The 18,759-nt window shown below is 39.7% G+C and overlaps 1 protein-coding gene across 2 annotated transcripts in view; it reads right to left on the reverse strand.

Annotated features, from left to right (window-relative positions):
• Positions 1–8,218: 8,218 nt before the first annotated feature.
• The window catches only part of PRUNE2 (prune homolog 2 with BCH domain), a 142,845-nt gene continuing 132,304 nt past the window's right edge, over positions 8,219–18,759 (reverse strand). The window contains exons 15-18 of one of the 2 annotated variants that reach the window (XM_045022105.1): positions 16,927–16,962; positions 16,338–16,376; positions 13,720–13,767; positions 8,219–9,529 (exon numbers count right to left, since the gene is read on the reverse strand). In XM_045022105.1, the coding sequence (XP_044878040.1) occupies positions 9,496–9,529; positions 13,720–13,767; positions 16,338–16,376; positions 16,927–16,962 (157 nt within the window). In that variant the 3' untranslated portion in view covers positions 8,219–9,495. The remainder of the gene's footprint in view (positions 9,530–13,719; positions 13,768–16,337; positions 16,377–16,926; positions 16,963–18,759) is intronic. The other variant, XM_045022106.1, reaches the window with a different exon arrangement.

The raw sequence follows: 18,759 nt of genomic DNA on the forward strand, positions 1-18,759 counted from the left end.
TCAGTTTAAAAGGTGAATGGTATCAGGTGAGTTGCCTAAACCACATCTTGCTCATAAAGTTTCCCTGCCTGTTGATCATTTGTTAGTGGGAGGAAATATAGCCCAGAGCACTCTCCTGACAAGAAAATGGAGGGACTTCCTCAGGTGATGGGGACCATCTCAGGCTTGTCCAGCAAAAGCCCCTATTGATTCAATATGTGCCAGAGGAAAGTTAACTTTTTGTGCCAATTAGTGCTAAACGTTCCCTTTGTTACTGTGCCTCTGAATGACATTCATTCTTTTCACTGTTCTCCCTTTGTTTTGTGTATCTCTCTTTTCATAAAACCATCTCTCTCATGCCCATCTCCATTTCTTCCTCATGCATGTCTTGCATTTTGCTCTTTCCTTTCTGTATTTAGTTCCCTGTTTTTTCTCTTCACTCTTTCTTCAGGATGTCTGCACTACAGCTGCAACTACACCACTGTAGCATAGGTGCTTCCTATATTAATGGAAGGGTCCCCCCCCCCGCCATCTATGTAAATAATCCACATGTAGGTAATCTCCAAGAGATGGTAGCTAGCTCAACCGGCACAACATTTTTCACAAACCTGAGCTCCAAAGCCAGGCCGATCTAAGTTTCATGTGTAAACAGGACCTTATTAGTATTTTCTTGATTTGTTTTGGGTCTCCCCCCCACAACTTCTGTTCATCATCTTCCCAGTAGTCATTTATTTCCTGCCTTCTCTCCCTTCTTCTGTTTCTTGCTGTCTAGTTGCCTTCATCTCTTCTCCCTTCCCAGTCTCTGATAAGTAAAGGTTTCTTCCCTTTTTTATCCCCAAAGGCTAAATCCTTCATTAATAGTCTATAGTTCTCCTCTCCATGCCCCCAAGGTTGATGGTTTAATGTAAACTCTACCAAAACCTCAAAAGAATAAAGGAGCAGATGAAGATCTTACAGGCTCTTGCTGGCTTTAATGCTGGTCTGTCATAAGCCAATGCTTTTATATAGTCTCATTTTCTCTCTCACTTCTTCCTCGAGGGAGACAGTTTTACATCTAGAGCCTCAGGAGCTGTATGGGAAGCACTCTGTGGACTCTGAAATACCTAGCAGAGAGGCAAGAAGTTTAGGTATTGACATTTCTAACATTTTGAATTGTTCAGGAATTTGTGTGTGGGGGGCGCGTGTTTTTGTTTATCTGACTAGATATCAGGAAGGAGATTTTTGTAAATGATTTCTGCATGTGAATCTAATGCTACTGAAGAGTGCTTGCTGCACATCCCTGAATAATGTCATGATAATAAAATATAAGCAGCAGTGCAAGCTTCGCTGCATTACTCCACCAATATGTCTCAACCCTGAGCTGAAGGGACTGACTGTGAAAGAACCACAGTTCATTCTTTACACCTCATCCTTCACCTCTCAGAGTGTTAATAAGGATCCTCATTAGTGCCAGTTTTGCGATATGGACACCTGTCCATTGGGCTGAGACCACCAACCATTTAATGCAGGTCAAACATCTTTCAGACGGTAACAGCTTTCAGTTGACACAACCTGAGTTGCGTTCAAACTGGCAACCAGTATGTAAAAGATTCATTAACCTTTTGCCAAGAGTGAATCAGAATTAATAGCATGTGTGTGAAAGGTGAAAGGGTAGATAAAGTAGAATAATTACATGTTAATGATGTATTAGCATTGCTATCTAATATAATTACCGGTATTCCATTTTTCTGTTTCGGAACTGATGCAATATAAACTATACACATTAGAATGCACCATGATAACACAAGGCCAAATTCTGACTCCACTGATACTAATGAACTTGATAAAAGCAGGATTTAGCCTATAGAAATTATTTGTAAAGCTAATAAATTAGAACTCCCTTAAATTTTTATATAAAATCTTGACATTGAGTGAACAGAAATTGACTTTAGTGCAGTCCATTTAAAAAACACACCTATTTTTAATGGCTTTAGCTTTTTTCTGATTTGATTGCATGATGCACATTGGATTTCCATAAAGGAAAAAAGGAGATAGATGCTGTGAGTAGATTTCTATAACACTCATTGCACAAGGGTTTTTTCCTTACTCAATAGCTAAGTATTTGAGTAAAATTCACAACTCTGCAGAGGGCCAGCACAAGGCCTATTCATTATTTAAAGGTTGAAATTTACACTTGGGTAGAATAAGACTCAATAGGGATTTGGTTTTAATTCAATAAAGCTGAGTTTGATAGTAATATTTTTGAGGAAGAGAAAAAGTTGTTCTATACACCTTATTCTTTTAAAAAAAAAATTCATTTCCACTGTGACTCAGCCATTCCATCTGGTACCCTTCTGAAAGCAGGTGTAATGGACATTTATGGCCTCTTGAGGGTATTTGACTTATACCCATATAAAAATGGATATGGTGCAAGGCTAATCTCTAATACTGTCTGAGCACAGACCCTTCTGAGTGGGAACAGCAAACACTGGAGAAACAAAAGCTCAATTTCATATTCATTCTTCTGGGGGAAGAAGGAATAGTTTACCACCTGCAGTGGCACTTAGGGGTTCCACATGAATCAGGTGGAGCATCCTGAGGACACCCAAGGACTCTGGCCTTGCGCAGCTCCTGCGTAGCATGGTTATTGCAGTAGCTAGGGAGGAGGAAGAAGCACAAGTTAGTACAACTTCAGGCTACTTTTACTTGCACACTTGTGAAGGGGAGACTCTGGAGGAGCCTAGCTGGCTCCTCTGCCCCCAGAGAGCTGCAATCCTAACAATGTCACTGTGAAGGAGCTTCTAGGGGAGTGGGGTGAAGGGGCAGCATGCTGTGGCCACCAAACTCCCACGTTTGCTGGAACAGGCTATTCTCTGTGTGCAAACAGAAGGGAGGCACGAAGCTCAAGCATTTTAGGAAGCTGGGGTTAACTTGAAAAGTGACTTATGAGAGTATCTACTTTTCCTGAGGGCTCTACTGCTCCACAGCGAGCAGTAGGGTACAAAACCAGCCTGAGCCAGGCACAGTGCAGGAAGGAGCTGTGGAAACAAATGCTTTATCAGTGAGCTCAGTGTTTCCCCTGCTATTCTATTTCTGGTCGCCTGTTGAGTACAGATAGCTGATCATGCAGAACAATAGATTAAGTTCTATGTAATAAAATTTCTTTCTCAAAAGAAATAGCTGACTTCTAAGTCACTTACATGCAGATCATCACATCTATCGCTGCATATTTTTAAGGTGAAAACAAAATTAGTCTGGAAGCCTCCACTGCAAAAAGTCTCATTGCTGAAAGGCACATATAACTTGCTGATTTTTTAACTACAAACTTGAGAAGTGAAAGGCTCCCCAAAGCCCTGCTTGCATTCACCTACGGAAAACCCCCAGAATAAAAAGAGAACAGGTCATGTCTTTAGCATGAAGAAAGGGAAAACACAGCAAAAAGGACAGTTAAAGCATTTACATTTAGAAGAGAAAAAGATACAGGAAATAGCAGCCCATTACAAAATAGCTACTTTAAGGCTACAGCTGTTTGACGTTGCTCAATTTAAACAGCCAGCCCACAGGAAGGAAGGCATGCTGGGGGAAAAAAATCCTATAAAAGGGCATCCCTACACACCAGGAGGGTTAATAGGACTTAGATAGTCTGGAAAGAAGGAGTTGCTAGGGAAAGGGTTCTTGTGCTTTATATACTTCTGTTACATGAGCATGAGAGAGATAAATAAAGTGAAGTGTAAAACTCCTGTTTTATGGCTGTGGAGGTCTCCTACATCATGAGCCAGGGTGGTGGTTTTTTTGTTTTTTTTTAAAGACAGTTTTCTAAATAAACCTGTTACTCCCCTAGTCAGTAGAGGTATTTAGATGCATGCTGATGGATTTAAGTCCTCATTGCTGCCTAAATATTAATTAAGCAATTGTCAATCACTCTGTGAGGTAGGGGAGTAAAAAGTAAGATCCAGGAGTAGTAATTTGCATTTTACAGCTGGGAAACTAAGGATAAGTGACTTAATTAGGGTCCTAGGAGGAGCCAGGATTAGAATGTAGGACTCCCTTGCTCTCATACTAGGCTGCTTCTTATACTACCCACTCTGTGGCAAGAAGCAAGGTTGGCTCCACAACCACAACTATAGATAGTTGTCTGGGACAGAGATTGTAGTGCCTTTGGTAGGGGACTGGGAAACATTGCTCTCAGTGACCAACTGAACTGGGTATGGAATTTGGAAAACTGGGCCATGCATTTTGTAGGTGTAAAAGAGCAGCCCTGCACTAGTCAATTAGCTCATATTTTGAAAGTTGCAGTATTGCAAACATACTCATTCAAAAATCATGAGTAGAGCCCAAAAAATCACGTGTCTTGAAAATCATGACACTCCTGTAATGTTTTGAGCTTTTTGTTTGCCTTTGTTTTTTGAGAGTGTAGAGTTTGTTGTTGAGCTTTACTGTGTGACAAAATTATCATGTGACTTGCACTAAAATCACAAGATTTGTCAACTCTGAAGCTATCTCCACAATGAAGAGAGTTAGAAACTTACTTTTATTTTTAATGAAAATTGAGATCAGTCTTGGCACTTACTTTTACTCTAACTGTATGACTATAAGCCCCAAAAGCTGACTTGGTAATAGCAGGTTCTTGCCTTAGAAGGTATAGCATAGCTCAGATTCTTTGTCCATCACAGAAAACAATTCACTTCTCAGTATTTTCTGTTATTGCATCAAAGAATGAATCAACATGAATATAAATCATTGGGAAGCATGGAGGCAGAAAATTAATGCAGTCAGGGAAAGAGCATAGCAGTGTTAAATCCACTGCACTCACCATGATATATTTCCCTTCAAGTTTGGACTACAAACTTAATTCACAAGAAACCGCCATTCAAAGCAAAGTTTGTGGTAAAGGAAAACATGCTTTTTCAGCTTCTGAAGAAACAATAAAGGAATGAGAATAGATGGCGTTCACATTTTAACAGTGTAACTAAGTTCACGCTAGATTCACATCAGGCTTTAGGGGAAAAAACCAAAGAATCCCAAATATCTGAGCTGCTTGAGGATCACAAAATATGTTTGGCTAACTGGGGATTAATAGAAAAGGGATACACTTTAGCAGTAAATTAGCGGGAGGTTTGGATAATCAGGATTCTGCTCTATTTCTCTCTGGCATCCATGTGCAAATAGACGTTATCACTGCGCTAATGTCCACAGATACTAAATCCATCAATCGGTGGCCTGACACTAGCAAAATTATTAGGAACAGTCAAATATCAGATATTGAAGAGAAGAAAAGAAAAGGGAAAAACAGTTTAGAGTTCTGATACCTTTCTAGCTACCATATATACATGTACTATCAATTATTATAAACAGTCATCATGCATTTTGAAGTATTTGCAGAGTGTTTTATTACAGAAACTATATCTGGGTTCTCTCTACAACATTTAGTCTATAACTGATCCATAATTATCATATCTCAATAACTAATTGCAAACAAAGTATTTAAACTACAACAGTAATACTAACAAGAGTTAAGATTCTAGAGAAGGCCCATCCAAAGCAAAGGAATCCTAACACATAACTGTACATCCCCAAGGTTTGCCATACTTTAGTTACATGTAGGAGGGGACCTTAACTGCCAATTTCTTTACCTTCTGTGCTCCTCTGTAAGTATCAAGGGGCGACAGCAATTGAAGACTTTAGCAGAGATAGTCCTGTTTTCTTTCTGTGCCAAGTCTTTGGGAATAAATGTGATTAGCTTCAGTGGAATGAGGATTTGGACATGTGGGAGGAGAGTTGGATGAGCACCTGAAAATTTTATTTAACCCAAACATGAATATTTTGCAAGGAGTTTGTGGGGAAAGTGAGATGGCCAGAGAGAGAAAAGGAAGATAGGGGGAGAGAGGTAAAGTTATTTGTAATGACTTACAATAATATGATGAGTGAAGTGGCTAATTCTTTCATAGACTATGGTGAATGATGGAAGGGAAGCATTGGAGCTATCAGAATAACCTGTAACATTGTGAGCTACAAAAAAATTTGGAGCAGTGCTGAAATGAGGCACTTTTAATGCTGTATTGAAGCTTTTTATTTCTGAATCAGACATACATATTGTACATACAGTGATATTACATATCCTTGTATTGCTTAGTCTACAATTTAGTGAGCATAGGTTTTTTTTTGTTTGTTTCTTTTTTTAACAAAACAAATCGTAAGTTAATTTATATCTTGCTCTGAGCACTGATACATGGTAGGGAAAAAAATCTGTGTATAAAAGAGTACACTTGTGCAATTCTAATACAATATTCCTCTTTGAACAAACCACTGATTTTTTGGTTAGATATTGCATATACTTGTTAGTATAATATATTGTTGCTATATCAGACCATTAATATATTTTAAAAATATATTTTTAATGAGCAAAGATAACCACACCTTTTCTTTAAGCCACAGTGATCTTTTTTACACCATCATATTGGCAGTCCTATTTTTTTTTTAACATGACATTTGGTTTAAATGTGTCCTTTCCATCACCAGATGCCGTTATCAAATTAGTCTGTTCCGACTGATCAAATCCTTTTGCATGAAAGTGCCTCTAGAGTGAAATTCACCTCCTATGCAGAGGGCCAGTGCGAGACTATGTGGCACTTAAGCCTCAATCGGGCTCTGAAAATAGGTGCATCGGATTTCTGTTGAGGCCCTGCAGTGGAGTAAATTTCACCCTCCATGAACATTTCTGTCCCCCAGAGTGTAATATATGTGATGCAGCTCATTCTAGGTTGCTTTAACTGCAGGTTTACAGATGATATGAGTTCATGCTGTTATGCATTTTTAATTATTCATATCCAGATTAATCTTAATTAACATCTGGAAGTTTAACACAAATATTAATTCCTAAATAAAGCGTTTATCTCCAGTATTTTAAATAGTATTACTTCTGTAAGCCATATCAAAGCCAAGACTCAAATATCTGGAATATTGGGCAAACAACCGGATACTAATTTTGGGCTCGTCACTGTGAAGTTAACAGGAATTGATGATCAGCACCTCGTAGGATCGGGCCCTTTCCCTGTGAAAATTCACAGGACTTGATAGAAAGCAGAGATAAAATATATTATCTGGTATAACCTATTAATGTGATGACATTTCAGGTTTGCTTGGTGGTAGATAAGTAAGATTTTGGCAACTTCTTGTCCTTCTGACACTTAATCTGCATTAGAGTAGCTGAACAAATGGGCACACAATGATATTCATTCTCTTGTTTGCAGTATGACTCATTATTGATATAAGAGAATAATCTACAGAGACTGAGATGTGCTCACTTTAAAACAAAAATGTAGATTTTATTTTGCTATAGGACAAAAACAGATCAGATTCTGTTCTCACTTTAGATTTTACTAAGAACAATTCTCACATCATTTCTGTCCTGACTAACCTCTTTGCTCTCTCTGTCTAGTGATTCTCTCTTCTGTTAATTAGTAATACAGGATGCTGAGAATTAGTTCACATGTAAGCTGTGAGATGAAGAAAGCATCTAGAATTGCTTCCTACAATGATCTGCTTATTTCAGCCAAATCAGTGCTGAATTTTGGGGCATAACAGTGACTCTTAGTGGTGAACCATGTTTATTCCAAACTGTGTTTTTCCTACAGGATCTATACATCTACTACCAGACTCTCTTGTTTGAAAGAGACAAGTAGAATGAATTTGGTTATCAATTACATTGTCAGGCCCGCCCGCAGGCATATCAGCATACGCAGCTGCTTAGGGCACCCAAAAATTTGGGGCACCCTCGCGCCTCTTCCTATCCCTGTTCTGACCCTTCCTGCGGGCTCCCACCACTGCTGGCTGCTGCAGCCTGGTGAGTCTTCCTCCAGAGGGGATCTAGTAATTAAAAGTGAAAAAGCCTTCCAGCCTGCCAGACCTATTAGCACAACACTGAAACTGTTAAAGAGCCATTCAAGTGGTAATGAGGCCATTGAACAGGCATTTGCCAACCCCCAGGTATATACCATCAGTTTCTGAATTCACTGACAAACAGTTGTGCATGACTGTCACATTTACTTTACTCAGAACATGTTAGTCTACAGGACCTTAGTTTAAAATTTGCTTTAAAAGTTGTTCATTAGTGTGTTGCTGAAGATGATAAAAATCACATCTCTAAAAAATCCTTGCATAGATTTTTTAGATGCACAATCTGAGTATTCATCTTTAGCCTTAAATACTTGGATCTTCAGACATACAGTTTTTTAAATAAAGCCTTCAAAAGACCCTTATCTAAAATACACATGAGAGCCCGGGCTACCATCAGGCATAGGGGCACCAGTTTAATAATACTGTATAGGGCCCCATAAATCCTAAGGCTGGCCCTGCATTCTGTTATGCAAATACAGTGGTCACCATTAGAAAAAATCAACATTTACCCATCACCACCACAGCAAGTATTTCCCATGTTTAGCACACGGCCATGCTGTAATGTCTTACATACCAGAATGTGGTATAGCAGCTGTGAATAAATGTTATTTTTGGGGGGTGGGGTTATTTTCTGGTGAGTTCTCTTGCTACATAACTCAAATTGCTTTTCAATCATTACTTTACTGATATAAAATATATTCTCAGACTATTTTGATAAATACATTGAATGATCATGGCACCACGCTATAGATTTGTATATTTTATTTAGCACTTTGAGGATTTTCTGTGTTAATACTACAAACCTGGAATAATCAGCCTGTCTTACTTGAGCTAAAGATGCCGTTTTGAATTATCACAGTTTTAGATATACTGAGTTTGCTTTTTTTAATTTTTTCAACACTGTTAGATCATGAGATAATCATTTAGAATATTAATCACTTTAAAAAAAAGACTGACATTACAAAATAAAAGCATTGAACTCAATTACTAAAATAAAACTTTCAATTAGTTATTTTCTCTCTGAGAAATCTCGTTAATAATTCAAATATTTATTAAAAAATTAGGCTTCTCTCTGGCCAAGCAAATGATTATGTAATGTTATCAGTAGCACAACCTGAACAAGTAGCATTTCACAGACAGCAAGAGCTATCAACACAGTCAGAGAAAAATATGCAGCTTCTCTAGAAGTATTTTAAACAGTAGTGTTATAGCTAATCTGTGAAACAAACTAAGCTAAGTGTTTATTGTAATAATATCACTTTGTTAAGCTAGGCATAAATGTTAAAATACTGAAGACAAAACATAACTACTCCCTTGTGAGGGTTCCACTGAATTACCCATGAGGCACATTGTTGGTTAACTCTGATATTTTTAAATTAAAAATATACACAGTTACATAAAACAATGCTAAATCCATTTTCTTATTGCAAACGATACCTCTGAAGATAATCTACAAAGTGAGAGCCAAAGCCTGCAGCCTCTATGGCAACAGGGTCAGGCCCTTAGCTTTCTTCAGAAATTCTGAACAGCACGGAGCTAATCATAAAACTAAAGGAAATGAACCAAACTGCCCCTTCCTCCATGGCCTTCTGCGTCAGAGAGACAAATCCAGACAACCCCTCTTCTTCGAGTGCCTGGAAGTTATGGTTTTTCTTTTTGCAGCGTCACATCAAGTCTTTAAAATAAACAAAACAATAAGTCAATGCTATGCAACACATTGCTACTTCTTTTCCCAGTCTTGAGGTTCCAGTCCTGCAGTGTGCTGAGAACTCTCATTGACTTCAATGCTCCAGTGTTAAATACTTCAGACAGTCCCTTTGGGCCCTATCTTGCTTCTACTTAATATGGAAAATTTAAAGGCCTGATGCTGCTCCCTTTGTTGTCAATTGCCAAATTCTCTTTGATTGAGCTGGAGTAGAATTGGGCCCAAAGTGTGTGTGGGTGGAGGCGGGGAAACTAGGCTACACAATGGCTTCATTAAGGATGTATCCAGAAACACATTTTTGCCATCCATCTCAAAGAAGCCCTGGCAGCAATGTGGTCATATTTACTGGAATTTAAAATAAACTTGCAATGCAGACACCCCATATCCTGCCAGCACAGATGGGCAACTCATCCATTTGCTCGAGCACGTTGATTACTGAAATCTGAGATATACTTATAAATGGAAGTGAATGTAGATTTATATTTGCACTACATCATTTTAAAGCAGAGAGCTAGATTCCTTAAAGGAATAATATAGAGACATTATTTATGGAACTTTCTGCCATGAAAATGAAGAAATGATTAGACTAATAGTTATTCCTAAATGTCAATATTTGTAGAAGGCCAGTGTTTTATTTTAAAAAGGCTTTGATCTCTAAAAATACAGCAAGGTTCATTGCAAGGGTGGACTTCCCCCTGCCATGCTTTCTGCTGCATCCGTTGGCTATGCCCTTTGTATACATTTCTTCCTCTGAAAGACAGGCACAGAAACCCTGGAATGGATGCTTCTACCACCATTAACTCCAGTATGGCTGGTGAATGAGAATTCTCTTGGGTCCCTGAGGGACCTGCCAGGGACAGCAGAAGTTCCCCATATCCAAACCATCCTCCGACCCCCTGAATGTGCCCCCTGTCCAACCTCTGGTTGTGCCCTGGCCCTGCAGTGTTCTTTAGGAGGGGAGCATCATAAATTTGGGATGTGAGAAGTATTCTGTGAAGCTCTTGTTCATTCCTTCCATATCCCTGTTTCCATCCCACACAGCTTTGCCCCCCTCTATCTTTGCAAATCGAGAAGAGAATCAGGGCATCAGTAATCAGCAACATACCTGTCTGTAAGTGATGCTGTCTCTAATTGTAATAAGAGTAGCATTTATTAGTTATAATTAAAAATCTGAAAAATATCTCCCCATTATGCCTTTGATGAATCCATCCCTCAGTTTCATTGGTATTCTTTAGAATAAGGGAGCTATCACCACATTAGATCATTATTTTTCTTTGTAGAATACAGAGTGCTGTAAAGCTCTCCTGGAGGCATACTGCATATTTATGTTCCCACAAGATCAGTATTGTTTTTAAAACATGCAAAATGCTTCAGCGTACTGAATACTTTTGTTTAAAGGAAAAAAAAGAAAGTTGTCATTCAAACCACAAAACAGAAAACATGGGAGCACACCACCAGACAAAAGCCTTGCAAATGGATATAAAGAAAAAACCACAACAAGCTAAGGGCTGGGCAGACTCCAGAGAGGCTTCAGCATAAAGGATATTGAACAGATTTGTGCAAAACTATCAATGCCAATGAGAGGGTGTTTATGGGTGAAAACTGATTTTTGCAAGAATTTATTATTATGAACAAGGGTGAATTTTTGCCATTTTGGAAAATGGACACACATTTTTTTTGGCATGAGAAATAGCAATTCAGCTCGGAATTCATCCCAAATGTTCACACATTAGACCCAATGAAAATTTGATGTTCTCATTGATGAACTGTGTCATTTTTGCTGCAAAAACAGTCTTTTGCTTTTGTGGAAAACAGAAAAATTGGTGATGCCATAACATTTTTTTGCTTTTTTGTCAAGCCCCATGATTATTTTTAAAATCTGTTTTGATAATGGTACACATTTTTTTCCCAGAGCTCCAAGACTGAGGCTATGTCTACACTACGGACCTTACAGCGGCACAGCTATAAGTTGTGTCGCTGTAAGATCTCCTGTTTAGCCGCTCTTTGCTGGCAGGAGAGAGCTCTCCTGCTGGCATAATTAAACCACACCCAATGAGCAGTGTTAGCTATGTCAGCAGGAGACCCTCTCCTGCCAACCATAGCACTGTCCATACCAGCACTTTTGCCGGCAAAACGTATGTCGGTCAGGGAGGTGTTTTTTCACATCCGTGGCCGACAAAAGTTTTACTGACAAAAGTGGTAGTATAGACAAAGCCTAAGTTTTAACTAGGTATCCTATGCCTGGGGGGGAAAAATATGTGTGTGTGTTTTAATAGGTGGACAGGCCTGCATGCCAGGGTTCTATTCTTGGTTCTGCCACAGATACCAGGTACAACCTTGAGACAGTTTAAAGTACAGTTTTATTCTGAAAAGCGACTATATAAAAATGGTTCCTTCTTATTCCACATCTCAGCTCTCCATGGGAAGTCAGAGTCCTATCTGCTTGCTTATTTATAATTGTGCTACTAATAGAACAGAATTTTTCAATGAATCAGTAATGCTATACTGCTTCCGGAATTAGGAGTTAACACCTAGGGAGTGCTGTTTTGTACATTAGAGACCCATTTTTTGTTGATGTGATTTAGAATGAGTTTAATAGACTATTTTGATATGTATAATTAGTCCAAAGTGAAATAGAGAAAGCAATGTTAGGGTAAATGATTCAACAGCTGATAGGTACTGGAAGTCAATGGAACTGTTCAAAGTATTTATAGCTACACTAAAATCTTTTTTTTTCTTTTTTTTTAATTTTAGAAAATTTGTCCATTTTCTTGATTTTAATTTTTAAAATTGACATTTTTGGGGAAAACCCTTTAACATTTGGAATTTTCTTTCAATAAAGATTAGTTTTCACAATGAAATATTGTAAAACTTCATTGAAAAGCAACATTGTGGGACCATGAAGCTGCTCAAAATGAATCTGCAAAATTTTAAATGAAATTTCACACAAAAGTGGTAATTCTTGCATGGCCCAAGTGGTTGTTTTAAGGGTAGAATCTATATTTTCCCTGAATTATACAGCTGAATAAAAAAACCCAGTGACAATAATGAAAAGTCCCATTATTCCCTGTTTTGGCACATTTCCAACTCATTATAGACAAGATCATGATGTTATACTTCACCCTAGGTACTAGGCAGCAGCTGTTGTGCTGCCACTGGAGCAGTCTGAAGGGGACATTGCAACCCTGAGTGTCCCAACCTCCATCCTGGTCTTCCCAGTGCTCTGGTGAAGGTATTAAACTGTGCTGGGTCTATCCTTGGTGCAGTATTATAACACACTGCTACACAGCCCAGTGCACTGGGTGGGTATAGCCAAGGTCTACCCATAATGCACCCCTTCCTACCCACCAGTGCAGGTGGGGCACGTAGCAGCTCTGTGGAACCTGCTGCCCATCACTGGCTGCTACCAATGACAGGAATTGGCAGTGCAAGAAAGAACCTTACATGCCTTACATACCTTTGCAGCCATACAGGATGGGCCGCAGTCTTACCCTCTGCTCGCCTGCTTCAGTTATGAGGTGGCTTTAGGAGCCGTGTGCCAAAATACTGTCTCAATGTTAACAACTGTGACTGATTATTGAACTGCTCCCATTACCCAAAGTCCAATTTTGGGAAGGAGGGGCATAAACACACTGGAAATGAAGTCAGGGATTGCTGTGAAGGACATCAAGAGAAGAAGGGAATTTAGAGCCTGATCCAGAGCTCATTAAAATAAATGGAATGACTCACATTTCTTCAATGAGCTTTGTAGCAGAAGCTTGGAATGTGCCATTGAAAAACAAACTTGTAACTAGTGAGACATGTGCCCTTCATCTCCCTGATCACTTTATACCTTTTCCAATTTCCCCCACCCCACCCGCCATACGTCTTTGTTTTTAAACCTGTACAGTCACCAGGACAAGGACTGTGTTTGCCTCTGTTTGGAAAGCAGCTAGAACATTTTAAACTCCACTGCACTATAAATACGTACAATTCAATCATCTTGAGTGCAGCAATGAAACACCATTTTTTCTGTTTGAACACCCTGGATTAGGCTCTTGAAAAGAAAATTGAAAAGCATTTGGTTTTGCAACAAATGATATGGAGTTTACCTAGCCCTCGGAGTCAAACTGCATGGTCATAACATTACAATATTATTGTCATTAGTTGTGAATTCTTACTCCTGCACCATAGAAGTCATTTCCGGCTCATTTGAGAGGCAGCTAGTTCTGGGTTCAAGAGAAAACAGGCAGCAGTAAACATTTTCTCTGCATTTCTCTCTTAAAATATGAAATTATATTTTGGGATGTAACTAACTGTAGTGAATACTGGTGATTGGGCAATAACATAAAACAATGTTAACATGAATGTAACAGTTCAGTGTGTACATTACACTGATTAACTCAGAGGAGTCTTTTTATGGCTATTTCCTTAGAACATATTTGACTGTGGATGGGACATGTACTACAAACAGACTCTGTACACCTAACAATAATGTTCCCACATGCCTCTCCAGTCCCCCCTGCACTTCCTGTGCTATAATTTGCAACCTACACAGGAAAGGTTATTAACAAGATAGCAATTTTCTCCCATGCAGTTTTCCTTCTCAGGTATCCTGATTTATTTGGCACATACGGAACGCTGACAGCCCACAGAAGGATGTTTTGAATAGAATGGATGCAGTCCCACTTCTCACCGTGTTCTTCTTCTGTCCCTGTTTTAGGTGTCTGGGTAAATCCCTGATGGCACATGCCTGATGTGTCATGCCCACAAATGTCAGATATTTGCCGTTTACAAGAGAGATTTAAATGTGAGTTTTTGCTACAGGCACCGAGTCAGTCAAGTTTCTCCAGGACTAACAGCGGGTGTATATAAGGTGAATACAAGTATTTTGGATTTTTTACGTCACCTTTCTCTTCTGTGGCTATATAGACTGAATTCTCAAAAGAATTTGATGGGAATGTCTGACCACAAATGAGAAGGCATCAGGAATCAATACAACAGACATAAAACTGCATGGCTGAAAATGTAAACTGCAGAAAGAAAAAGAGGGGGACTGAAGAGAATCTTCAAAAACAGTGGCTGGTTCCAAAAAAGTAGGGAAAGAAGTCAGATAGGCCCTGCAGATGCAACCTCCTTCTTCAGAGACATTATGACTAATATGCACAGAAAAAATAGACTTTACCAAAAAAATACACTATAATCTATCTTTTGGTGTAGCACTGGAATAACAGTTTAATCATCAAAAGGGCGATTTGAATTAATGTCTTTGATAAATTTTAACTTCTTCAGAAATGGCAGTGTTGAGCCATCTATAGTTATGAATCTGAAATGGAAAACCAGGATTGTATTTTAAGGCTGTGCTGGCTAAAGATCATGCAGTTAATTCAAGACCCATTTGCCCAGAACACTGCAAAATTGCTTTATCCCAGATAAAATCTGGAACAGGCCATATTTTAAAAGTTTTTTGCAGGGCCGCGTGGGGGGGTCGGGGGACAAGTGGAGCAATTTGCCCCGGGCCCCGCAGGGGCCACCACAAACGTTTTTCAGGGGCCCTGGAGCGGGGTCCTTCACTCGCTCCGGGGGCCCCGGAAAACTCTCGCTTCTTCCGCTCCGGATCTTCAGCGGTGGGGGGTCCTTCCGCCCTGACCCCCCGCCGCCAAAAACCACCGAAGCGGGGGCCCCCCGCCGCTGAAGAACCCAGGCCCCCTGAATCCTTTGGGCGGCCCTGAGTTTTTGTCATCATAGTATCCACTCTCATTCCCCATAACTTGGTGAAAGTGAAGTGTTGTGTGTCTCTATCTAGGGATTTCTACAGTGCTCTTCTTCCATACTGTCTGAGTGTGTCTTAGGGTCAAAGCAAAGGCATGGGAGCCAGAAGGGTACTAGGGTCTGATCCCCAGCTGAACCACTGATTTACTGTGTACGCAGTTTAAGGTATGTCAGTCAACCCATCTGGCAATTTGAGTACATCATGGTCCAGCTTAACTGAGTAAATCAGTGTAATTTTTTGTTTCTGAAAAGTGTCCAAAGTCCATACTATAAATGGAGTAAGTCATCTAATGAGTGGGGTAGGTGGATCCTAGAAATCAGTTTGCTGCAGAAAAATGTGGAATTTGCGTTTTCACAAAGAATCTTTAGTTTTTACATTTTGTGAAAAACTAAAAACATATACAGCAGAACCCTGTTTATCTGAGGCTCCATTATCTGGTTCTCCATATTAACCAAACCGGGGCTGACAGTCTGAGCCCCGCAACCTGGAGCTGACCCTGGTCCCAATTAGACCAGATAAACAGGGTTCAATAAACCATTGTGTTCAACTGATACCTATATATATTGTGTCTAGGGAAATTAAACTTCAGCATTTCATTTTAATCACAGAAAAACGTGGGGGGTTATGTTTTATTGGAGAATTTGGGTTTTTTTATCACAGAAAACTAGGTCCCTGCTGGTCAGGCACTCACTGATGTCAAGAGCAAAACCTTTGTGAGAGAGGAGGAAATGGATTCTCGAATGTGGCATCCTTATACAGTAATTCAGATAATGATTTTCAGTGCTTAATTTGTAATGAAAGAGGTGCTGGGGCTCAAGTAAATAGATGCCAGGGCTCAAGCAATTGTTTTACATTCATAACTGATGCAGCAAGCCCAGAGGTGCTGGGGCTATCAACTGCCAAGCCTAGAGGTACCAGGGCTCAGCTGATGATCTCATTGCAGTGGCAAACATAATGTGGTTTCACCCAATCATTCCTGTAAACCAAGTAAACGTAATGCCAGCAGCTAGCTGAAAACTGTCTTACTTAGCTGTTTCTGATGCTTCCCTCAGCTCTTCATCCAGTCTGCGTGAGTAAAAGTTATTGATGTAGAGAAGAAACAAAGAAGAAGCAAGCAGAGCATAAGAGAGAAGCAGAGCAATAGCAAAGCAAAGAACAAGTAAGGTACATGCTTCTAAAATATTCACTCCATTTTCTGCACTGTCCCTAACGTTCTTATATTCAATATTGCGTCATTTCTGCCTGTTCAGTTTTACCCTCTTTTACTCTGTAACTCCTTGTTGAGCTCATCTGGAGGCAGACACATAAAAGTAGCAGGGGTTTGAGGCATGCTCGCTGTATGAAGCTGAAAACATTCCATTGCTCTACCAGATACAATTACATTCGCTGCAGCCTCGGCCAAGACAAGGATTTTTCCAGTTTAGTAGGTTTTAGTTGCAAAGGAGGCTGATCTCAACAGCTCGAAGGGGGAAGTAAGACAGGAAATTACATAAAAGTAAATGCACAGGAAACCTCTCTCAATCAGCTGTTGAGGTCACCTATATGTGAAAGGCTGTTTCACACATGTTTGCTCCATTATGGACAGTAGCATGAGCTGCAGAGCAAGAGTTTTTACCTCATTCTTCTCTTAAAACACTTCTCTTCATCATACCTTACAAGATAAAAGTGAATGAAGGGGAAACATCTATAAATTCAAATAATATAGAAGTAGAAAAATGAGCAAACTTTATTTCACTGTTGTCCTCAATTAAAAACCAAACCAAACCCCAAAACAAAAACCTAATCTATTTTGAATACCTCCTGATTAAAAACAAAACAAGAAGAAAAACTGGCATGAATCCATCTTTTGTCCATGGGTCCAGCTGTCCCAAAATATCGGGACACATGGGGGGGGGGGAGGGGAGAAGGTCCTGCCAGTGGAGGGAATAAAAAAAACAAAAAAAACCCAGGAGTGCGAAATATCGGGACAAATTGCGTCCCGACTGAACATCAGTCAGGAGGCAATTTGTCCCGGTATTTTGCACTCCTGTTTTTTTTTTCTCCACTGGCGGGACCTTCCCCTCCCCCCACCCCCACTCCCATGTGTCCCGATATTTTCTTCATCCCATCTGGTCACCCTAGGTCCAGCAGACTTGCTATTGGTTAAGGGGCAAACCCTGCACTAGTCAACAAAGGAACCAGGATGCCAACTGTTGCATTCTCTGCTATATTAATTCTTCTAATCAGAGCAGGATTACTCATGGCAGGCAGGGAAGAGGCAAACTGGAGCACAGTATACTGCTCTTCTTGCTGCTGGCAGCAGCATATGCCCTCACAGCCTGAGATGCAAGACACATCTCCTGGCCCCTCAGATCACACCCCTTGTACAGATACAGAAACGTGTACAGGAAAAGTAGGGAGGGGAAAAAAGAGACAAGGGGAATGACAATGACTTAAAAATATCAAGAAGGGAGGGATGAGAAAGTTGCCATGAAGTACAGAAGGAGAAAGGAAATTAAAAATAAAAGAGAAAGGGTTGAGGACATTTGTAGAGAGCACTTACACTTTTCTGGGACATTAATCCATTTCAACTTTTTCAGATCAAAAACTGCTAGCTGAGTATTATAACTACTCCTCATCAACACATTTATCCTGCCGGTAAAGTAGTTGCACAGACAATTAAATATCCTCGACCTGTGCATCATCTTACTCCCCAGAACATCCTTCCTCAATTGCACTGAACTGTCTTTACCAGTATCACTATGCTTTCCAGAGCTATTGAGGAGCTTGCATGTCTCAAAACATCTCATTTCCTGCCCCCTGCACCAATATGTTTTATAAATGCAATTGAAAGATGTTTGTTAAATCTATCGTATAGATTGAGGTATTTTTGTATGAATCTCTGACAGCTACACTGAATAGCTTGTGAAATATAGGACAGCATCCATACTCATCTCAGATTGTCATCTACTGCAGAACTGAAGACGAGGGAGAGGCTGAAATTATTTAGTACGATTAAAAAACTTGGAAAACAATCATAGTTTATTTATGGATCATTATTGCAAAGTTACATTATCTCTGACATGCATTATTTTTTAATTCTGTATGTCAGACATACCCAGTTTTGACCAAGGCAAAGGAAGTGTGCTAAGACCCCTTCTTTGCAAAATAAATCTTCACAAAGGGAAGAGTATGTACACCCGAGTGTGAAGAACCTTTCTTTTAGAGAAGTCACAAGCACCTCCAACGAGGGCTGGTATTTCCTTGCTTGCCCCACAACTACTTATGGAAGCAATATGGTTTCCTCACCAGGCTAATATGATTTGACAAAAGATAATAGATGAGCCCCAGGATTTTCACTGTGCAAAATATAGTGATCTTATCAATTGGCTATCTTTGAATTGTTGCTTCCGTCCTAAATGCAGTAAGATTAAAGACAAAAAGTACAGTAAGACTTAACTGCAGAGCA

The sequence above is a fragment of the Mauremys mutica genome, chromosome 6, assembly GCF_020497125.1.
Source record: "Mauremys mutica isolate MM-2020 ecotype Southern chromosome 6, ASM2049712v1, whole genome shotgun sequence".
In the NCBI taxonomy this organism is placed as follows: domain Eukaryota; kingdom Metazoa; phylum Chordata; order Testudines; family Geoemydidae; genus Mauremys; species Mauremys mutica.